At 30.8% G+C, this 24460-nt stretch overlaps 1 protein-coding gene and 4 non-coding genes across 6 annotated transcripts; 3 read left to right on the top strand and 2 right to left on the bottom strand.

Annotated features, from left to right (window-relative positions):
- Nucleotides 1-2093: 2093 nt before the first annotated feature.
- On the top strand, nt 2094-2165 carry Trnat-ugu. The gene has a single exon. It is a non-coding gene; the product is annotated as a tRNA-Thr (tRNA).
- A 59-nt stretch (nt 2166-2224) lies between these two features.
- On the bottom strand, nt 2225-2296 carry Trnat-ugu. Its single transcript has one exon. It is a non-coding gene; the product is annotated as a tRNA-Thr (tRNA).
- A 175-nt stretch (nt 2297-2471) lies between these two features.
- Trnat-ugu lies at nt 2472-2543 on the top strand. Its single transcript has one exon. It is a non-coding gene; the product is annotated as a tRNA-Thr (tRNA).
- A 1342-nt stretch (nt 2544-3885) lies between these two features.
- On the top strand, nt 3886-3958 carry Trnar-acg. Its single transcript has one exon. It is a non-coding gene; the product is annotated as a tRNA-Arg (tRNA).
- Nucleotides 3959-11094: 7136 nt separating this feature from the next.
- Nucleotides 11095-22553, bottom strand: LOC123302489 (striatin-interacting protein 1 homolog). Of its 2 annotated transcripts, none has more exons than XM_044885431.1 (13): nt 22402-22553; nt 18689-18979; nt 17968-18089; nt 16856-17202; nt 15981-16132; nt 15714-15918; nt 15493-15647; nt 14952-15196; nt 14353-14580; nt 14109-14280; nt 13743-13947; nt 13581-13675; nt 11095-12723 (listed from the first exon to the last, which is right to left on the bottom strand). In XM_044885431.1, exons 1-13 carry the CDS (start codon nt 22501-22503, stop codon nt 12544-12546), a joined length of 2499 nt encoding a protein of 832 aa, XP_044741366.1. In that variant the 5' UTR covers nt 22504-22553; the 3' UTR covers nt 11095-12543. The 2 variants fall into 2 exon arrangements, with proteins under 2 accessions (XP_044741366.1, XP_044741367.1); XM_044885432.1 differs by having other exon boundaries at nt 16856-17196.
- Nucleotides 22554-24460: the final 1907 nt, after the last annotated feature.

Here is a 24460-nt window from a genome sequence, read left to right as displayed (position 1 = left end):
TAAAATGGAATTTTTTTTGCTCATTCAATCAAATGAAAAAATATCGAGATAGAACAAAAGTTTAAATGTAAAAGTCGTTCCTAAAAAAACAATTAACAACTTTTATTTGAATCATTCATTCGTAAACTTTCACAAACTGTTTACCCGTGGGGGCGCAACTTAGGAAAAAAGTTTAGAGTCTATTTTCTGCGAAACTATAAAAAAAAAATTTGTTGAAAATTTTCAGATTAACTTCAACTAGTGGTTATTTGAAAAATTCCACAAAATCAAAAAAATATTCCAAAGAATACTTTCGAAAATTTCGAAAATCATATTCATGAAAGTATACTTTACAAACCCTTTAGTTTTTTCACATACAGAGAGTAATTTTTATTGAATTTTCGAGACTTCTTTGTTCCGTGTATATAATGGTTTTTTTTTTTTAAATTTCTGTAAGGCAAAACAAGTTTTTGAGCTAAATTTGCTACCAGAAGCTCCAGCCTTCTCAGCGTATTGGTATCTGCCACTGCTAATATTATAAGGGGAAAGGTTTGATTTTTTATTTGTTTGTTTGTTTATTTGTAATGAATAAACTCAAAAACTACTAGACCGATTTTAAAAATCAATCAATAGAAAGCTACATTATCAGCGAGAAACATAAGCTGTACTTTTTTTTTCTAAATAAGGATTTTCATAAGTGAGGACAAGTGAAATGATGGCTATAACGCGGTAGCCTTTCTTTTGAAGTTGAAATTTCTCAACGAAGCAGCCGTGTAACTGCTAGTAATTTATATTTTTCGACGTTTTGTCCTTCTAGATGTTAGAATGACAAAATTTCAAAAAATATTGATGTCGATTTTTTTATTTTTGTCCGATAATGGAACCACTGTGTATGCGTGGAAAATTTCAGGTGGCGAATGAACACAAAATTTCTTAGTCGCAATTAATTACAGCTATTGACAAGCTAAAATTGTTTTCTACTTTATTAAATCATTTAAAATGCAAGTAATAATTATTAGTTTTGTTTATTTTAATTAAAATATAATCAATAAACAAATTTTAAAGTGACTTGCAATTAAAAATAATATTGGCCAAGACACGATACACATTCATACTAAACTGCTGTGTTTAAAAATCGATTCGGGGCTACGTAAGTTTTTAATCATTTAGTTCGTACAAAAAATTTGGAACTTCTCGGTAAATAAATACAGTGGAACCTGATTATGTGAGACATCAAGGGACCTACAAATTTGTCTCACTTATAGAGGTATTCTACTTACCTAGTGTCTCAGATATCCAGGTAAAAATAAATATCTGTCCCTATAAATATCTGTCTCATTTACAAAGGGTTCCATTAATAGAGGGCAAAATACAGGTTATTTAAGATATAGCGGTGGGATTATTAAATAAAAGAACGTATTGTCAATATCATTGCTGCTAAAATTTTATAAATACCGAGTCTTCGCGCGAAATTTTGTGCCTTTTTTGTTACGAAGTTGCTTGATCCATGTTAGCAAACTGTTCAAGTCCAGGATATTCTGATAAACGTACACGTTTTAGTTTTCCTTGTGCTTCAGGACATTATAATTGAATTTTATCTTTATTCTGAATTATTCTACAAATAATAGATTTTGGCTCATTAAGTTCGACACAAACTTCATCCCATGTCTTCCCACTTACTGATAATGATTTGAGTCTTCGTCTCTGCATTTCTCAAATAAAACTGAAGGCCATTGATGCTCAAAATTAGTTAAGTTTCCACTTACAAAGGTTAATGCATATAAAATTCACTCGCTGTCTCAGTTATACAGATAACTATGACGACAAAATCAAAAGAACGAATCCCAGATACAGAGATTTGCTTCGTCACACTAAGAGAGATAATTCAGGGCCAAAGTTTTGGATGAGTTCCAGTTATGGAGGTTTGTCACTTATCCAGGTCCCACTTAACCAAGTTTTACTGTCAAATTGTTTCAAAATCAATAGTAAAATCGAAATATGCATCAAATTGTAGAAAATAAATGTTATTATACATTACGCTCTTTAAAAATTGCATTGCTCTCACTCTTACCTGGTGCATTGTTTGTGCATTTCGTTAAGGAGGTGACTTCAACGCCTCCTTAGCTCAGAGGCAGAGCACTGGTCTTGTTAACCAGGGGTCGTGAGTTCGATTCTCACAGGGGGCAATTTTTTATAAATTTATTTTCTCATAAAATATAAAGTCTGAAGAAATTTTTAAAAAGTTTGCCCCCTGTGAGAATCGAACTCACGACCCCTGGTTTACAAGACCAGTGCTCTGCCTCTGAGCTAAGGAGGCGTTGAACAGTGGCTTAACGTTTAAGCAGATATTGACACGTACAAAATAAGGTAGAATAAAATTTATTTGTGCAAAGTTTTCTTTTAATAAATTTTACTTCAACTGATCGAGTTATTCCAAACTTAATTTGTATGTATGCGCGTAAATGTTAAAAAATTATTTACAAAAATATAACGCCTCCTTAGCTCAGAGGCAGAGCACTGGTCTTGTAAACCAGGGGTCGTGAGTTCGATTCTCACAGAAGGCAGCCTTTTTCAAGTTCAATATTTCGAGAACATCCAATTTTTTTTTAAATTTTCCTCTTCAAGGTAAATCAAGGCTTTACTCTTATGTTAAATATTATCAGTATACGAATTTTCATCAAAATCGATAGAGCCAATTCCGATATACATAAGGCGAAATCTAAATACTTGCCACCGGTGCTAAGTTCCCTCGTTACGGCCCGGAGGACATCTTTCCCTACTATACCTAACAAGCTATTCGTCAGACCAAACATAATACAGCTAGTTTTTTTGAAAACTGCATGAATTACGACCTAATAAAAAAAATGTTTTAACAGAATTCATTCTACGGATTCCTAAATGATAAGTTTCAAGATATAAAACATACGTATTATGATTTAAATTTTATTAAAGTAACAATGAGTCAACACTTATGCAAAAAATTGATTAATTTGAGAGGAAATAAAATAATTTAGTGATAATCAAATTTTATGTAACAAACTTTTAAAAAAAAATTTCTTTTTTTATCAAAAGTAGGGGATATACAAAATTTATCATAAAAACATTTTCATATTCAAATATAATATTACGAACGCAAAACTTTTAAGGTCAAGATCTCGAATAAACACACAATCGATTTTTATTGTTTATATATATTTAATAGAATTATATTCAAAATTGTTGAGTCAAGGTTAGATACTTAAAAAAAAAATCAAATATCACAAACAATTGTAAATTTTCAATTAAAAATATTGTCGACTGTCTAATAAATCTTTGATTTTAATTGATCAAATGAGGCTTGATTATTTTGATTTCTAAATTTAAATTTTTTGTCTAAATTGATTTGTAAACTTGCTGGCACAGAATAGGAATTATTTTTTTTTTGTGCTTTTATTTTTCAAATAACTATAAAAATAAGCAAGCTAAAAACCATCAAAGATTTGTTTGTATCTCTTTCTAGCAAAACAGAATTAAACATAGAGTTCTCTCTCTGTCTAATATCTGTTAAATTAGTAGTTTAAAATGCTTATGTCATTTGTATTCCATTGCTGATTTTAATTTTAATTTCAATTTTTGGTCTTTTAAGATATTTTGATATTTTGTTAAGAAATGCGATAAAAATAAATATAAAATAGTTTAAAAAAGTAAAATTTTAGCACGCACTAAAAATTACAAATAGAGCGTTTTGTCCAAAAATAATAGTTAAAAAACTTAAAAAAACACGGTTTTAGCACGCACTAAAAATCATGTAAGTAAAGATAGTCACACAGAACTGATATTTCCATCTGATATATTTCCGTATATATTCCAAAATATACTAATCAGACCTTTTGTCATGAAAATCATTTTACTTTTGGCGAATATACAGGTCTTGTGGCGCAACGGATAACGCATCTGACTACGGATCAGAAGATTCCAGGTTCGAATCCTGGCAAGATCGATTATAATTTTTAATATTTAGTTATATAATCATAGATAGGCAGTGTTGATGAAGCATTTTACAAATAAATGTTTCAAACAAAAGCTTCTTTTTTTTTTATAAGAACCATTTTTTACATTCAAACTTCTGTTCTATTTCTAACGGTTTACAAGTGGGTCCTACGGACCTAAGACCCAGTTGACCCATGTTGTTCATTTACGAACTCGACCTCACTTTTTACGCCCTGAGCACGCTATAAAAATTTCATTGAAATCTTTTTTTGTTTTTGAGTTATCGTGTTGACAGGCAGACGGACAGACAGTCGAAAACGGTCTAATTAAGTAATTTTATGAGCACATGTACCAAAATTTTGTTGGTAGCATCAATATTTTTCAAGTTTGGGACTAAATTTAGTATACCTTGATATATTTCATATATACATGGTATAAAAATTGTGTATGTCAGCTCTGGAGTTAAAGAATATATCCTGAAAAATAAAAGTGTAATACCCAAGTTTATCTTTCTCTCATTCTTTGTCTTTTCATCATAGCATCAACGTAAAATTCCCGAATAATTAGTCGAATCTCGTCCACAGGTAATATAAGTCAATTATAAAAAGTTTCATTAAAATCCGGCTAATTGATTGTATATCAAATCCGTTCAAATAATACGTATTAAGAATGTTTACATCGGTACATTAAATACTTTGAACTTAATTTCCATGAATTATTAAATTCTATGTTAATTTTCTTATTTTGAAAACAATAATTATTATTTTCAATACTTCTCGTGTAATTTTTTATGGTCACGTGCTTATTATGACGTAAATAGAACAATATGCGCTGTCATCTACTGCACATAAATGACAACCTTGAAGAGTCAAAAAAATCACTGAAATGTTCATTAAAGTTTGTTCTTTTTGACTCCGAAAGTGTAGACACTATAGCTGTGTAATAAGACTACATATTTTTATTATACTTACACTGAGTTTAAATAGTATGAACGCTACCCGAATATAGAAATATATAGGGTGGCCCAACATTTAGTTCGTTTTTAACATATACCCATATTAAATACGAAAGTAATAACTTCAAGTAATTAGTACTTTCAAGAGTAAATCTTACGATTAAAGACACTTGGAAGGTATATCAAAATGCTACAAAATGAATGAACTGCTTAAACTACTGTGGAAATTTTAAAACGATTTACTAAGCCATTTAAAATTTATATTAACTTTAAAAAACTAAGAAAATTTGCTCACTCAATAGACTAATCTAGCTCAATTCGTGAGGAACTCGCCTCACCCAAAATAGTAGTCCGACTAATAATAAGTTTATTCAATTAGCTCGAACCGTACGGAAATCTACAGTGCGGTACCCGTGGCTAACAACAGGCTAGAGAAATAAAACAATATCAATAGTAATTTACTTTCTTTTTATTTATAGGCAATTTTATTACAGATATGATATACAAATAACATAACGAATAAAATTGAGTCATGATATTTATAGAATGTGAGTCTATTGTCATTAGCCAGTTTGATAACCTTTGCGGTGAGGGGTAAATTATGGAATTTGATAAAGAAATAAGGAATATGTCGCATACCCAAAAAAAAAACAGGTTAGAGAAAATAATATATAAGATATTTTGATAAATGATTTTGATGTCTCATTTCATTTGCCGGGAATATAATTCTATAGAACTCTGAAAAGATTTCGTTCTAAAAAAATCAAATTCTACTAACACTGCATTGTTCAAATATTTATTTAAAAACAAGTGAAAACAAAAAAATACTGAGTTAATTGTTGAAATACCATGTATAGACGGTGTTGATTACTCTGTCACATTACACATATAACTGATATTCCCATATAACACGTACTAGTTTACAATTTGCGCCTAATTTGCGCTCTCATGGATAAACAGTGATGTTAACGAAAAAATGTTTCAAACACAAGTTGTTTATTTAAGAACATTTTTTACATTGAAACTTTTGTTCCGTCTATAACGGTTTACAATATGGGTCCTACGAACCTAAGACCCAATTGACCTATGTTGCTCATTTACGAACTCGACCTCACTCTTTACGTCTTGAATACGCTGTAAAAAATTCAACTTGATATCGTTTTTCGTTTTTGAATTATCGTGTTCACAGACGGACGGACGGATGGATAAATGGTTTGTAATATGAGTTCTACGGACCTAAGATCCAATTGACCTATGTTGCACTTTTACGAACTAAGCCTCACTGTTTACGTCTTGAGCACGCTATCAAAATTTCAGCTTGATGTTTCTTTTCGTTTTTCTAGTTATCGTAGCGACAGACAGACGAACGGATATCCGGAAATGGATTAATTAGATGATTTTATGAACAACCATACCAAAATTTTGTTAATAGCATCAATATTTCTAAGCGGTACAAACTTGGAGTAAAATTAGTATACGTTGATATATTTTACATATATACAGAGTATAAAATTTAGATTGAACAGTCCCAAAATAAACAATATTATATAATGATAATTAAGATACTTTGTATTCAAAGTGAGTTCAAAGTATAAAAAAAATGTATTTTATTTCGATGATATCCAAAATTAGCAATAAGTGTAAATGATTTGAAATTTTTCCATTCTACACCTAATATTGATTTATTATCAAAAATTTAATATGCTAATTTTAATAAATTTAGTTTTAGGTAGTTCCATCTGTGTTCTATGATATAAACTAGAAACACTTTTTCATAATCTGATGAAAAAACCAGAGCTTATTACTAATTATGCTTGAATTTTTATCAATGCAGAACTGGTCCGCCAATTTCACTCATTTAATACACGGGAACAAAATTTTTACACAAAAATTTACCTAAATTTCAAACAGCTGAATCTCTGCGAAAAATCATCGAATTCGGAACTTCAAAGGCTCATTTGAAAATTTGTACTTTCTAATTTTGACATCTATTGGTCAAAAATTATTACCACCCCTTGTCGCTTTGCACGGAGGGTTGAAAGGGTGAAAAATGTTATCCCTAAAATTTTATATTAAGTTTAGAAGCGAACCAAAACTTTAAAAATTATTTAGAAACGAATTGGTTTAAACCACTGGAAAGCTTGTTTATATTTCTTGAAAATGAGCTATAAAAAAATTTCCATACGAGCTTTTTGGACCAAAATATTTGCTTCCCAATCAAAATTGACACTTCTGGGTTTAAAATCCTCCATCTTAATTTTGAAATAATCATCGCATTGAATTTTTTTTCATATCGTTCGAAAACTCTTAACTTCCTCCTTTAACTCATAGATAAAATTATTTTCTACTTTTAAGTACAATAAAAGCTTATCCCTTATAAAGTAATTTTTATTAAAATTTTTAATTTAAGACTAAAAAAAGTGTATATATTAAATATGGTGGAAGCGATGGGAAAATCAGGACGCCACAACCTTACCATGCATTGTCTTCCAAACTAAATGTGCATGCAAAATTTCAGCTTAATCGGAAACCGGGAAGTGGATAAAATTTGACTTGCAAGATTTGATTACAGACAGACAACGGGACAGATAAAACTAAATAAAAGCTTGTAAAAAGGTAAAAATAAAAGAGATAACGAATATTAAGGTAATATTTTTGTCTTTATTTGCAGAAAAAAAAATGATCAAACCAATTTTTGTTTTCGTTTATAATATAAATCAAACAACACTGAATCATTTTAAAAAAATATTGTACAATTCGAATACATAATTATTATGCCTGTTTTAAAAACTAATATGAGAAATTTACCACAAAAATACAGAAATTATTATAATACTTCCGTTAAAAATACTGTAGGTCTCTGTTAATTCCCAATTTCTTGAAGTGTCCGATCGAATTGCCAATTCGAAAAGATTTGTAAATAAAAGAAGACAACTGAAGGGGATTCAAATAGAAAAACATATCTAAGACCAAAAAGTATAATAATTCGGCCCTGCTAAGTGATGAGACAATATTTTTAACGAAAAAATCACGATATTTCCTTGTTAAATCTTTTTACCTATCTGCGTTACAAATATATAATACGCATTATAAAATGTATTGTTAATTAATTAAAGTAGTCCGGCCGTCACGTGACTAGTCAACTAGCCAATACTAGGCAATTTTAATGACGTAAATGTAATAAAATGCTCTAAAAATATCGTAAAATAGACAATTTGTATGACGTAAATGTAACAAAATGCTCTGAAAATATCGTAAAAGCGTCAAAAACCAAAGTTTTTTATGTTTTCTTTCTGGAAAGCGCCGTAAAGTAAATTTTTTTTTTTTTTTTTGCATAAAAAGAATCTGTGATAAATTTTATTCATGATGAAAACCTTTTAGAAGCTTTATCACCGATTAATCCGGTTAAAAATCACAATTTTACAATGAAGTAGTTCAAAATTTTTCCCCACAAGAGGCCCCAAACGTGTGTTTATTGTGATCAAGGGTCTTTGAACTATCATCACCGTTCTTGTTCAAACAGCCGAACTACCTTAACACTTTTCAATTGTTAGCGATACATATTTCTTTTAAAAAAAATTGCCCCGTTATAACGGCGGCAACGAAAATTTGCTCACGGTTTTGCTAAAGTGAAGATACTATGAAATATAATACTAGGTGCTATGGTCAGCGCGTCAGTGGATCGCTGTCAAAGCCCTTTTAATTTAATGTCTAATCTCTTAATTTTATTGAATTTTAACGGTAAGATGTTAGCGCCACGAGTAAAAAAAATGTAAACCATACCTGTTAGACTCAGGTGATTTTTTATTGAATAAAAAGAAAAAAGATACCTTCTTCATTTTACATTATAATGAATCTTTCTTAGCATTAAAATCCAATAAAATCGTATAGTAATCGTCCAAAGTCGCTGCAGACAATGGAGTCGTCTCGTACTTTAAAAGTTAAAAAAATACAATAAAACCTCGTTTATCCGGTTTTCGAATAACCTAGCCTCCGTGTTATCTGAGACAGAGAATTTAGTATTTCTTCCGTTTTATCCGAAATAAACCAGGTTTTACTGTAGAAGCATGCAGAATTTAACCTAAAAAAAAAAATTTGTGGATGTTAGTTAAAAGAATCAAGAATTACATACTGCAATTTAAAATTAACCTAACGATTTGATTTAAAGTAAAGCTCTCTATGTAAAATAATTAGTAGAAAATCTCTCCAGAATATGAATCCCAGATATTCGACGATATCCAATCATTAATAATAATGCTGAATGTTCCTGTAGATTTTTTTGTAGCTATTATAGGACACTGGCTAGGCGACAGGTACCCTGAACGCCTGGACCTGACAATTTATCGCGATTATTGCACAGTGGAGAGGAAGAGGAAACGATTTCTCATCTTTTCTGTCACTATCCAGCTCTTGCCATGAGATTTTCTTGCAGGGCTAGAATTTTTTCTATTAGTATATAAATGTTAGAAGTGTCAGTTAAAACTACATAATTAAAATTTTCATGCCCGATTTCATCAACTTTGCTAACTGAATTTGAAGTAACATTTCAATGATAAAAGAGTGTTCAATTTTCGATGTTATTCTAAATGTGCCGCCATTTTGGTGTTAATGGTATTAAAATACAGAATGCCATGTATTTTGACATGTGGGGCGGAGTCTAGTCATCGGTCTTTGAGTACTTTGTACAGCGCATCAGGCTGTCTAAGTGTTTGGAAACAAAAGAAAAAAAATTGAAAACAAAAGACAGCCTGATGCGCAGTACAAAGTACGCAATGATCTAGGACTAGGTCTCGCCCAGATAGGCTCCTTTTTTCTTGCTACCCTCTCCATATGTTCTTGATTAAGAACTTTCCAGTTAACGAAAATGACAATGATATTTGAACAGTTTGGCAATCGAATAATCTCTCGTAAAGCAAACGTTAATTGATAGCCTAGATCTTGCGATTTAACGCCTATTGATTTTTTTCCTTTGGATATGAAGGCAAAGGTCTACACTAATGATTCTCAAACCATAGATGATCTGAGGGTTGAAATGTGTCGAAAATCCATCCAAAATTATTGTAATTAAAATATTATTTTTAATTACGAAACACCTTTCGAATGCAAACAATTAACTATGGAATATTTCTTCATTTTTGTTAACCGGGATATTTTTTCACTTGTCACTTGTCCACAATGGAACATCCTATCAAAAACTTGAATTAAGCAAAGATTAAACTTGAAAGTTGATAAAATCGAGCTTTTACAGTTAACAAATTATTAAATCACATAATTCAGTTCTTGTTTAAAATATATACAATTTTCTGTTTTCTATAAAATATAATTCAAAATGGTTGATATCTTTGTTTTCTCGAAAATTTTAAAACCAATCATGCGCTTTTTTTTAACACCTACAATGCGTTTTATAAATTTTCACGTAAATAAATAATAAGAAAACATAATTTTCGATCCTACTAAGTATGCGTTTCTAAAATGTGTATAAAATTTGTATTGAACTCAACGAATTTAATTTAGAAATTAATTCAAAAGCTCATTAAAAACTAGAATGTTCCAGAAAAAATGTATACACTTATGAGAATTGCAGAGAATGTCCTGAAAAACCATTCCAGAAACGAAATAGGAAAGCGAATTCCTAGAAAATAAGGTTGACAAGCAACTTTTTCTCGTGGTCGTATGTTTAATAGCACAAGACCAGCTACAACCATTGAGATGAAAGAAGCCTTTGAAAAAAAAGTGCCCAAATATTAATTGTAACGATTAAGAAAGTTTTAGAATTCATTTGTCAACGTTATCAGCTGTGTCTGGACCGCAATGATCAACAATCTGTACACTTTCGATAAATGGTTAGCTTCTACATTGTGCCCGTTTCATAAAAGTGTATACATTTTTTTGCGCACTCTGTATATTAAATCGAAATCAATTAATTCCTGAATCAGAATTAAAGAATTCAAACCATTGTCAAGTTTTAAAACAATTTCTTTGTAGAAATTTTATTTATGCAACTCAAACATAATTATTGATTTAGGCCTTCACGTACTAGGAATCCTATTCGAGATATGACAACTCATTAGGATCCCGAAGCCATTAGAAGAAGCTCCGCGTATTTATCGAGGTTATCTGTCATATTTTACGTTCTGACTGCTTCTTAATATTTGTCGCTTCACCAATCAGGATACCTAGTACGTAAAGACTCCTACTTTTTAATCGAATCCTTGCATTTTCTTAAAAAGTGACTGAAAATACATAAATTCGAAATAACTCAAAAATTTGGAAAAGAAAAGTGTACAATACTTATTTTTACAAGAAGTTTTTCTTTTTGATCCTTTATTGAAATAAATATAATTTCAAGGATCTCACAGTTTCAAATAACTTAAACATAATTTTCAAAAATACATTTTTAAAATAGCAATTAAATCGCAACGAATTTAACTCTCTCAAAAGTTCCTCTTAATTGTCAAGAAGGTAATTGGGTAATGTCTCCAAAACTGTCAGATAGGGAAAATATGCCAAATTAGGTACATTTTACGCTCAGAAAACTAGTCGTTGTAGTTATAATTAATTTAATTCTAGGACCGGTTAGCGATCACTATTTTAATCAACCAGAAGTCCCCTTCTAATCGAATTTTATTCAATGATTCGATGCGTTATAAATTACAACGACGTGCAACGTTTTGAAAAAAGAAGTAAATCGCAGCGATTGAATTGCTAAATTTCGAATATGGGATGTAAAATAAATGTTTCTTGAAATATCCAATTTGGAAGTTTCGTGCAATTTGTTCAGATTTGGAGTCTTACCGATAGAAAACATCCAATTTGATTTTATAACATTTTTAAAATGGAAGAAATTTAATATAATGATAAACGGAAGAAAAGTACAGGCGTGTGTTGATTGCAAATAGCAAATAGTTTTACATAAAATTTTTTCGATTTACCAAAAAAAACAAACGTTTTCTTTCTAAAACGTAATCATTACGTATAAATTAAATAAAAAAAGAGAATTTTTAAGGTTTCACACAAGAAAATTATTTAAAAAAAAATAAATAAATGAATTTTTTGCCATTTTAGTATATATTTGATTCAGAGAAAAAGTAGCGCTCTCTACGTAGGTAACGAGGCAACGACCTTGAAAGAGAAGTCATTTACAAGAAAACATTTTAAACTGTGTCTAGAAAGATTCAATTTGTATAAATCTATTCAGTTTTGGGAAATATATTTCGAACACTCTTTGTTAGTATTTTTATTCGGAAAAATAGAAGCATTCGTTCCAATTCAACTAAATTTGAACGGATTATCGAGTTTCTGATTCCGAGGCGCGATGATAATTTCATACAAAGTTCTAGTTTTTCTCAAATTTCCAGATGTTTCATTTTCCAGGGCGATCATCATCTTGCCCGAGCGCTACTCTGATAAAAAAATTGTAATTTCCATGCAAATTTTAGGATACTAAAGATTATTTTCAAAATATTTACAATTATCTGAAAAAATTTAACATTTTTTTTGAGTCTTTTTTTTTTTTGAAAATATCTAATACAGTAAAATTTCGTTATACGAAAATGGCGTAATTCCTCCTATTATAAAAAAAAAATCAATAATCATAATTGAATATCAGAATGAATTATTATAAATATTAAATGAATAAATTAAATATTTTTCACTGATTTTTCGCCCTCTTTAATTATTAACTGATCCCAATCAATTTGAGACTTGTGCACTTCATGCTGTAACCATAATTCATAATTCTTTTGAAAATCATCGGATAATTCAATAACACGACCTAATATACTTGCTAAATTATTATCAACTGGTTCGTATTCGGAGTCCTAGAACAAAAAACAAAATAAATATGTTAATAAATTGAATCTATGGAAACAAAAACATTCCAGGAGTTAAATCTCTAGATACTGGCCAAGTATTGAGCTCGTGTTTATGATTTGGTTACCAAGAATAAGACTTTTCTTATCGTTCGAAAGATTATCGAATCATCAAAAATATTGTGCACGTACACATATCGCCCAAAAAGAACTGAGGGAATAACTCAACAATAAAAGGACATGATTCATAATCGATGTCTTTGCTGGTTCTTTACTAAAGCTGGGCTTACATAGTGCGAGTTGGCGTAGACAGTAACTGCAACAGACCCTCTGTCATTGTGTAAACGTACCACGCGACTTACTGTTAATACAAGTACAACAACATCAGGCGTTCGAGCTACGACAATTTTTTGTTTTGATTGTCCAGTTGCCTTCCTTCGAGAATAACAAACATTTTAAGCGCTCGTGTAAACAGGAGGCAGCATTTTCCAAACGAATTGGGTTCCGAATTCTGTCTACTCAGTCATTTATCTCCCCTTTTGTTCTCAATTTCATGTCTTATAAATTTTGTTTGTGCGCAAAGCTAATTTAAAAAAAAATAAAATACAACCCCCCCCCCTCATGTTATTTGCTGCCAATGTAGCATTCTATAGATGAAAGAATTTTTTAAATCGGTTAAATAGTCGAGTCTATTCATCACCCTTAGACGGGGCGGGGGGAACTTTGTAATAGTTATTCTGTTATTCGGGGCAGTCATGAATTCAACAAATCAGAAATCATTAATATCGTCCAGCCGTTCTTGAGTTTTAAATAGTTTAAAATGTTGATTTTCTTTTTCATAGAAAGATCGTAAAAAACATGCTTACCTTGTTATTGAAATATCTTCGATTATTAAAACGATCAACACACGCACGTAACGCACATTCTTCCGCCTGAAAATCCCACGGGCGAGCGTCTAAATCTGTAAAAATAAATAAAACCAATTTTATTGATACTCGATATTTAAAAAAAACCTATAAAACACGTACCGTTACCAAAAGCCCAATCATCATTTAATCGATGACGTACTTTTGCATAGATTGCACTAATTGTTTTCATATTTGATTTACGCCATTGTCGACCTAAATATTTCGTTTGCATTTTTAATAATTTTAATACATATAATTGTGTCATGGCATGACGGACTTTTAATGTCCTTTTTAATATTGGTGCAGATTTGAACACAACTAACATCTGGAAAAAAGAAAATCAATTTGTAAATTTAAGTAACAAACTAGAAATTTCGATAGTATGATGCAGTTTTATACATTTTTCAACTAAGCCAAGGCCGGAAGCTAGAGTTTATTTTGAATTTAAAAATCGAACATAAATCAAATTTTGAAGGAAAAACTTACCATAATTCGTGAATGCTTCCACTTGGTTAATTTATTTAGAATACGTAACATATTTATACATGAGAACATATTTCGCCAAGAATATGCGGCTGAATCACCAATTTCAATTGCTTCCGTTGTTAATTCAGGATGTTCACCAATCACACATGCAGGAAAATCAAGCATTGGAATTCTACCAAAAACAAAAAAATTGAAAATAAAATTACTATTTTAACCTTTTGTTTGTGGTTTAGATAATACGTACGAATTTTTGGAGCCAACATATCCTAAAATATCCTGATTGAAGAATTTTAAAACTAATGGTATACAATTTGCAAAGACCAAGTGTTGTGAAATAAACTCGTACTGATACACATGATTTAATTTGAAATGTTTCAGGAGTAAAAATAAGATTGCTGATACACCTTTCACAATGATTTCTTTGTGACGATGTATATCAATTCCTAATTCCATTGACTGAACTACTGTCATTCTGAAATAAACGCAAAAAACTCATGAAATATTTCCTGATTACAGTGCTCCAGTATTTATACCAAATTTCCGTACAAAAGTCTGACAAGTGAAATTTACAAAATTTAAAAAACCCCCGACAAATGCGATTTATTCCTTTTATACCGATTTTTGGAAACTTAGCTATAAAATAATCTCAATCAAGTCGGTTCGACCGTTTAGGGGCTACGATGCCACTGAGAAACACAGAGGCGCAGATAAAATTTGCGACATGCGAATCCGACTCATACTTCAATCGCGATCGATTTTTTGTATTACACAAATTTTTCAGGAAATTAAGTATACAGGAATAAAAATATTCGAAATAAATTTTTTAAAAGATTTGGTACTCACGGCATTTCTTCAGGAATAACATCATTCATAATATTAATGGTATCGGAGCGTGATTTAGAAGTTGGCGCTGCAGCTAACAATACTTTTAACAATGCTATCATGTATTGAGGTAGATTTGGTAAGATAGCTTGGTATAAAATTTCTGTTGGTGTTTGTATGATTTCCCCTTCTGATGCTGACATTGGATTACGTGCAATTTCTTCTTCAGTTTGTATTTGAATTTCAGATAATGATGTATACATGTGCTGAAAATAATAACCAAGTTTTTGATAAAAGCTTTTTGAGAATCTCAAAAGGGCTTTCTTAAAAATGTGTTATTTTTGCAATATCTGCTACTGCACTACGAATTTTTTTGTTCTTATGAACATGCAACACAGCTATGGATCACGTTTTGGTACAAGTATAATTTCACACTTTAATTTTATAACGAAGTTTTACTGTTATATTAAGTTTAAAATTAAATTGTGAAATGTATTCAACATAGAAAAGATAGACGAAAATTCTTGATCTCAGTGAATGAGATAAAATAAAAGAAACTTACACGTTTTAAAGTTTTGACACCTTCATGAATCGGCAATGGTAAACCAGCAAGTGTTTCATGATCTTCTGGTAATGAATACCCTAGAAACTTTAATCTTGAACTATCTAAAAATAGATCGATATCTTTTTGACGTACTTTTGGAACCCACGGTAAATCTACAAAACATAACAAAAAATTTTTATAATAAAACTGTAAGATGATTTTGTTTAGCGAATACTTACTTCTAATCGGTAGAGGAGGTGCTTCGGTTGTAACTGGTGTTGGAGGTCTTGTGTCATTCCCTGACGAAGGTCCACCACCTGCCCTAGAATTATTCATTGCATCACCATTTGATGCGTCGAATGTACGTCTTTCATCATCATACTCAGTACATTGTTCATCGCCGTCGTACTCATTCTCATCTAGTGAACTTTGTTTCATTAAACTCTGCAAAAGGTTCAATATTAGAGTCAAATTTCTTTTACAAAATAAAAATTTATGAAACATACTCTACGAAATGGTCGTGCTGTGCGTTTAGAATTTTGTTGAGCTTCTAATAAATCAGCAGCACTAGCTGGTGGTGTTGACGACCGCATATGTTTCGTTACTTCTAAGCTGTCTTCTGTAAATGGTTCGAGTCCATATTTTTCACGCACTTCTTCTAAAAATTTATTAAATTAAAATTATAATTTTTATACAATGTAGACATGAAATATTTCAAGGTATAATAAATTTAGCACCAAGTTTGTGTATAAGTGCTCATAAAATCAACTAATTAGTCCATTTCCGGTTGTCTGTCTCTCTGTGGACATGATAACTCAAAAACGATCAGAGATATCGAGCTGAAATTTTTAAAGCGTACTTAGAACGTTAAGAAGTGAGGTTAAGGTCATAAATGAGCAACATAGGTCAATTGGGTCTTGGGTCCATAGGATCCATCTTTTAAACCGTTAGAGATAGAACAAAAAGAGAGAGTGAAGGCGCAAGTTAAGTTTGAACAAATATACAGAGTGTTAATTATCTGCAGAACTTTCGTTTCCTGAATAAGTTGAGAAAATAAAAGAAAATGTTTTTTACCAAATTTGGATCTAAGACTTTCTTTACGAGATAATTAACCTACTGTAATATTGATAAATTAATAAAAAATACATTCTTTAAAACAAAATTAATCCAATAAAACACTTCTTAAACTGAGGATGTGTTTTATCATAGTGTGAAGGAATAAATACAAAATTACTACAAAAAAAAACCTCTATTTGGCTACTTATATTATTATAGAAACTAACCCATAAATTTTGCCTTTCGATAATTCGAAAACCAAGGCAATACTTGCCTTGACGCTCGTACTACTTTAATGACAATCGAATAACAACAAATTACTTACTTTTAAGTTGACGTAATGTATCAATCCCTCCAAGCGATACCAAAATCACTTTCCACAAGAGCAGTACAACTTTTTTAATTGGAAAATGTGGGCATGCCCCACTACAGAATGATGTAACCATATTTAATAATTTAACAGCTAATAAATCACCACCACCGTACGTGTTCTCAGCTAAATCCGTAACAAACGAATCCACTAAATTTTTATATTCAGAATTTGGATTTGTTTTCTCTTCACGCATCACTTCCGTTATAATATATAATATTGTTAATATAATACGTAATTCTAATGAATCAGCAGATGTAACTAATAATTTTCTTAATGCTACTTTTGTCACAGAACTATTACTGAAAATAAGTAAAAATCGTAATTCATTTTATACAATTGTTGAATTGATTCACAACGATTCAATTTTATTTAATACACGTTAGAATACAACGCCCAAGAGTGATTCGCTCAGAGGCGGATTATAAATAAGGCAAAGTAAGCACGTGCCTACAGGCGCGAGGTTACAAAAGGGAGAGCGCGTGTGGAAGTTTTTAAACAAACATAAAATTAATTATATAAGTACGTAAAGAGCAAAGACGGTTTAGAAGGGAGTTTCAGATAGATCCACCGATGGATCACAATCGAGTTGATTGTCACCATCACCACAATTTCAGCTACTGGGCAACAGAGAATCCATATGTTACAGACGAACATCATTTAAATTTACCAGAAGTTACAGCGTGGGGTTGATTGTCAGCGCAAGGTTTAACTGGATTCTTTTTTGATAACACTGTGACTGATGGTGATGTTTACTTGAATTTGTTGCATGAAAATATCATGCTAAGTATTCGTGAGCAGTTTGATGATGAAAGGGGCTTGTCACAACGAAAATTTACCGAATAGATGTATTTGGGTGCAGAGGTGCCATTGAATGGCCTCCGCCCTCTCAAAATCTCACGCCACTGGATTTTTTTGTGGGTACTCATCAAAGATAAGGTTTATTTATCAAAACCGTCCATGACCACATTAAACATTTCTTTAGAAAATACGGATTTGCAAGATAATTTAGAATTAAATAAAATTGAATCGTGTGAACCGCTGCAAATCGTTTCAGGAACACTTACTCAATTTCATAACATAATAAATCGATAAGTACATGAAATACACCTAATTCATAAATTAAGAATACATTTTGACGGGCAAATTCAACTTGTTCTCTGTCGCATTGAACTTCAGCCCAACATCCCTGAAATTAAAATTATTGCGTTATTTATATTCGTTCTTTTTTATTATCAATATTGAAGGCTAACTTCATATCGGAGGATAGATATTAAGAAAATAGAAAAATAAATTTTTGAGACATAGGCTTCGAGTTGAGACATAGTTACTGAAATAAATAGCACGATATTCGAAATAAAATCATTTCATTTCGAGTATCGTGCTATTAGCACAATATTAACAATTAATTAATATAAAATACAAAAAATTAGTTAAACATTATTTATTTGATTCGCCGAAATTATTCGATCGCACCGAGTTAACTAGGTAGCTAGAGTATTAACTAACTCGAGCCAAATCGTTTTTATTCAAGTACGAGTTTGACCAATTTTCTCGAGAAAAAACAAGAGGTCTGGTTCGCCAGCTTATTTATGATCGTTTTCATCTTAATTTCTTGCAAGCATCTAATTAGCACTTAATTACCACGCTTAGCTTTTACCTGATTAAGCATTCGTTCTAGTTTTAGAGGAACCTTATTTTTAGATTCGTTGGTTTGGTAGGACTCGCGTCGCATTCCTAATACTATCCTTGACCTATTACTGACCTTGTAATATGTAATATTCTTACCTGAGCTAAATAAAGTATGCATCTAAGTGCACGCATCCTAATTGATATTTGGGATGATTCTAAGGAATCTAATAAACGCATTATGAATGCACATCGTTGTTCTCTATTCAATTTTTGCCAACAATGGCCTCCACCATATGGATTACGAAACATTAAATTATCATAAGCTTTCATGTTGATGTTCATTTCAGCATTTTCAGTATATGTATAAATTTCGGCAATTTCATTCATATGTGTATCATTGTCAGCATATTCGAATTCAATATCGGGACATTCTTGACCTCCTCCGCCCTGAAAAAATATTAAATTATTTTTAAATCATACCAGAAAACAAACATAAGAAAAAAATTAGATTTAAGTTAAGTCTGAGATGTTTAGCCTAAAATGCTGAATTATTTTTTAAGTAGCTTAATTTTGCTCAAAAAAGTTATCATCTTTCGCTCAATTTTGATCACCTCAAAGGCAAACTGTGTATAACCACAGCTAGGTCATTTGACTGTGCTCGTCTGAAACCTACTAGTGCATAGTTGAAAAGAGTGGTGGAACTCTTGACACTGTCGATTATCGAAATACCATCCTCATAACATGGGGATCTTTGATGATCCCACTTTTAGGACCTGTATGAAAGACGATGACACCTGCATACATGTTATTTGCACCTACAGAAATCTGTAGGGCGTCAAGTTGAGAATGTTTGGGTCTGAAACCTTGGACCCATTAATCCTGGGTGAAATCCCGACGGAGAACCTATGGGCTTCCTTCGTGGCGTCTGATTTCAACAGAATCCTATAGCTTCATCTGCTTAAAATAGCATCTCTCACCTGGAGGCGCTTCGCCTTCGGGTAACAGGTTGCTCTCAAAGAGGACACAGAGAACTCCTTGGTGTAGGTCCTAGGGACCCATTTGAGGTATCCTTCTAATTTTTTATTATTATTATTACCTCAACTTAAAAAATCACCCTAGAAGATATTCAAAAACTGAAATTTTACGATGAATTCTAAAGATAAATAGCTCTCTTGTTCGAGTCAGGGAATCAGGGACGGGGTATGACAAACCCACCTTGATTACTGCGATTCCGCAGAGGGCAAAGACCATTTGACTGTTGTTGGTTGAATGTGACTAAGAAAGTTGAGAAGGATATTGGATACTTTGAAATTACATTGTCGGTTTAACTCCTATCTTAATAATTTCGGGTCTCGGGCGATCCCACAAGTAGGAAGTCTGTGAGTGACGTTGAAATACATATTCATGTTATTTTTAACTATAATACTGGAAGAAATTAGATAAAGAAAATTTGAATCCGAAACATTTGACTCAACCCTTTTTGGAAATAGTTCTGTTAAAGAAACTATAAATTTTCTGCGATGCCTCTCACCTTGGCACAAACTCCCGTCACCGAGAGACGTTTCTAGAGAAAAGTGTAGTTTCTAGGGACCCAATTACGCTATCTCCATTATTTTTTAATCTCCTCAAGAAATAATAAAAATTTGTATTCATAAAATTGGATTAATTTTGATGGTAAAAATTATTTCATGGCGTGTTTCCAAATGTATATGTCCAATTTTAAAATTGAAAATTTTGATTGAATTTTCGCAGCTAAATATTGTCCCAAAAACATAAAATTATTTCAATTAGCTTTACACATTTTTTAATTGCATAGACAAAAAAAAATTGGTTTTGGAAAAAGGATTCTCTTACCAACGGAACACGACGACGCGTTTTACGATACACATAATCAGCAGATGAGATAATTTGATCATAATTCGTAACATTTCTAAGTCTTTTACGTCTCGATCTACTACGTCTTCTCATCCTTAATACATCCTCATTTTTTCAAATAATTAAAACAAAAAAAATGTAAAAAAATTTAAAAAAAATTTGTAAAAAAAAAATTTGTAAAAAAAAAATTTGACAGGCTAATACTAGTGACAAGAGACCAGTACTAGATCATCAGTGACTGACTGATAATCAATGACTGAGATAAATTACTAAATAGACGAAGAAACGAAGGAATAAATTTCGAAAAATTTGAGCAGTAAGTCGTATTTGAATACGGTTTTCGGCATTCGATTCATTAGAGCGTCAGGAAATTTTGTGACCTAGTCTGATTTATAAGAAATTAAAAATATGCAATTAGCATGATTAATATGCATTTTATAATTGCATTGCATGCATTTTTTCATAGAATCACCCATTAAACATGTTTTTGTAACGTCAATTCAGTACAATTTTAACCAAGAATCCGCTTCACACCGAAACAAGTTCAGTTGTGTTAATTCAACGAGCATATCAACACCAGCTGACAGCAGGCACCGGTTGACAACCTTATTCGTCGTTTGATGTCAAATTTTGTTGAGCATGGGAGAATGAAAGATCGTCATCATGCCGTTAATCAACCACCAAGACGTTACAATTAACTGGTTGAAGCGATCACAGAAAACGTTGTCCAGAACCCAAAAGTGTCGTATCGTCACCAAACAGTCGCTCGAACGATTGACATTGAACTTAATTTTTGGAAGTAAATTTTGAAGATCGGTGGAGCCCACTTCACATTCTCTGGCGGCTTTAATATGCAAAATTGATTTGGAGAACGGAGAATCCATATGAGATCCATGAAACGCCATTGCTTTCCCAAAATGTGGCAATTAGGACCAGGGAAAAAAGAGCACATTTTGTTTTGACCGACCAATTGAGGCGGCTAATTAATTGATGTTGTATACAGAAATTAGTCCAAACAAGTGAAAACAAACAATTGACTGAGTAAATTGTTGAAATGCCAAAATTTTGTTCGTAGCATCAAGATTTGTAAGCGTTACAAACTTGGGACTAAACTTATTATACCTTGATATATGTTACATAAATACAGGGTATAATAAATTTTTCTTTAAATACGACAGTCATTAGCCATCATTCCATTACAGACTTCTCTGATCGTTAAAGTGAGCTTTGATTTAGTATATTTAAAATTTATTTCTATGGAAACATGTAACAAATAACAATCAAAATTTGTTCCTGTGACAGATAGCTAAAAATTTTTTAGAGAGAACGAAAGTAAAACATATAAAAGCGTTAGCGAATTTCAATATTCAGGAACAATCATGATGGGAAAAAATTATGGAAACTAAGGGCATTAAAGTGTGAATTTCGATTGGAAACTGATACTATTTTGCGTTGGTAAACTAAGTATTTCAAACCAAAAATAATTACCAAAAAATATTTTAAAATTTAAGATATTCGAAGAAAAATTCTTGTGAACATTTTTAGAGCTGTAATGGAGAATTAAGAGAAATCTACAAAATTGTAATGAATGAGGAATGAGGAAACCTGGACGCTGTAAAAGTAACTAAAAAGGGAATAATATTACGGTGAAGAGACGATATACAACGATTTTGGAATTTGATACGAATGGAGTGTTTTCAAGTTTTCTAAGTCGTTTGTCATCCTGGATTTATTATTTGTTATACTTTTAAACAAGTTTAAGAACCATTCTATTTCGCAAACCTTTTAAATTCACCCTAAAATCATTAAAAAAATTCAATTTAAGGTAACAAAACTCAATCTAGACTAACAGTTCTTCCCAGACCAGAAAATTCTGAATTAACGAGTATAAATTCCATCATCTCAAAACCTTAACTTTTATAATATCACCAACAATTGGCAAAACATCTCAGCCTAGAAAAAAATTTGTTTACAATACAAAACCCATATCTTACATCAGAGTCTTGTCTTTGTCTGCGTAATATATCTCGAAGTTTTGGGACACATTTTTTTCCATTTCCGTTTGCATCCATTGCTAATAAATAACATAACACCATACAACAAATATATTAAAATAATTCACAGGTTTTACTATCTAATTTTAAGACATTTTCTTTTTATTATTAATTAGTTATTTTTTTTATATATACAATTTGTTATGTTTTTATATATACAATTTGTTAAAAATTATTTAATTACACACATCGAAATACATTTATGTACAATTTTTTATTTTAAAATACACTTAAATTTGAGCCATATTTTATTTAAATAAAAAAAAATTAACTAAAATTAGTTTTTGTAATTTGTTTGCACTTTCGATTAAAAAATTAAAATGTCAAATTCCCGTTCTGTATAAACGAAATTTTTTTTGGATAAAAAATTTTTTGTTAATATTGTGTATTGTTTGAACTAATTTGACACTTATGTCGTATTTAATAAGGTCTACTTTTTTATAATAAATGTATTGTTCGGATATGATCGTAAATGTTCGTTATACACGGCCATGTTTGTAAAGCTTGATACACACGATATAATTTATTAGGGCATGAAGTTAAAATATTTTTCTTATGTTTGTTGCTACTTTTTTAGGGTTCCGCTACTACTAAACGATAAAGTTTTGATAACTGTCAAATGACAATTTTTTGAACCACATAAAGTTATTTTAGGTTTTTTGGGTAATTTTTTTACCAAATAGTGATTTTTTTTTTTGCAAAGTTAATCATTTCCGCGAAATAAAGAAATAAATGTATGGCAAAATTTCTAAAACACTATTTTTAAAGCTGAAAAATAATGTTAAAAATTAAATTCTTGAGTTTACCAAAAATATAAAATAATCTTTGAACATCCTTTAACAAATTTTTTCCCGGCGTATGTGCTTGACTATTTGTTTTCCTAAAAGTTGTTGGGTTGGGGAGCATTCACAAACGACGTGGCCCATTCAAGAGGAAGATGGGATTAATTCAAAAGCATAATTAACGGTAAGCTATGTCAGGGGAGGGATGGCAATAAATATTTTACTATTCTTTTATCTATGGATGGCAATGAAGTTGAAGTTGCGGTTATTGATAATTAAAAAACTATGTACCATCCGAAAGGGATCACAGTAAAGGCTACGGAGAAAGGATGAAAAAGATGGAGAGAGGGGCGGTTTCCAAAGAGGATGAAATTGAGCGATAAATGTTTATAAAACATAAAATAAAACAAAAATTTTAAATAAAGAATACATTTATTTATAAAAATTGAAAAATCATTAGTTTTGGTGTTTACATCAAGTGTTTTGGTTTTGTTGAGAAGATACTTTTTCAACCCATATTTTATATTATAAATACTCTTTTCTTTTAAAATTCCTAAAATTTTCCTAATTTCTGTTTTATTATATAGATGGCACTAATACTAATTCGAAGTATCAACTCAAGATAACCAAATTGAAATATACATCGTTGCATTGTTATATTTTGTTTATACACAAAATTCTTAAAATACAGATGATTCGTAAGTTACCTCACATTTTCCTCGTGTTTTTCACAAATTTCACAAAATAGGAATCCTGTATATTCATTAAATTTAATCGAATTTATTTTCTTTAAATTGTGAGTAAACAAAACTAACTTAAAGTAAGTAAATTTTTGTAAGTAATAATTTATTAATTAATACGTTTTTTTTTAAGAAGAGTTGATATTTATTTCAAATATTAACTACATAAATAACCTTAATGAGTTAATTTTCGTGTAGCGTTGATATAATGTAATAAATTATTAATTAATAAAACTTACATTATTACTTAAAAATAGTATTTGAGATCATTTTATCTATTTGATATTAGCACCAAAATGGCGAACGATCTTACTCACATTTATAGAGCACTAGTTGTTGTGTCATACAAATTATTGACTATTTCATTTAAAGTAGTTCGGCCGTCACATGACTAGCAAGTTAGCAACTAATTTATATTCATTGAATTTCAAGTTATGAATAAAAATAATATTTGTATCACGTAAATGTTACTACTTT

The sequence above is a fragment of the Chrysoperla carnea genome, chromosome X (genome assembly GCF_905475395.1).
Source record: "Chrysoperla carnea chromosome X, inChrCarn1.1, whole genome shotgun sequence".
Classification (NCBI taxonomy): Eukaryota; Metazoa; Arthropoda; class Insecta; order Neuroptera; family Chrysopidae; genus Chrysoperla; species Chrysoperla carnea.
This window is presented reverse-complemented; position numbering and strand designations above follow the sequence as displayed.

Coding starts and splice junctions, on each gene's coding strand:
- LOC123302489 (XM_044885431.1), bottom strand. CDS start 22,503: ATGGTGTTATGTTATTTATTAGCAATGGATGCAAACGGAAATGGAAAA. Junction 15,197..15,492: donor GTGTCAAAACTTTAAAACGT/GTAAGTTTCTTT, acceptor TATTATTTTCAG/CACATGTATACATCATTATC. Junction 14,581..14,951: donor GTTATTCCTGAAGAAATGCC/GTGAGTACCAAA, acceptor CGTTTATTTCAG/AATGACAGTAGTTCAGTCAA.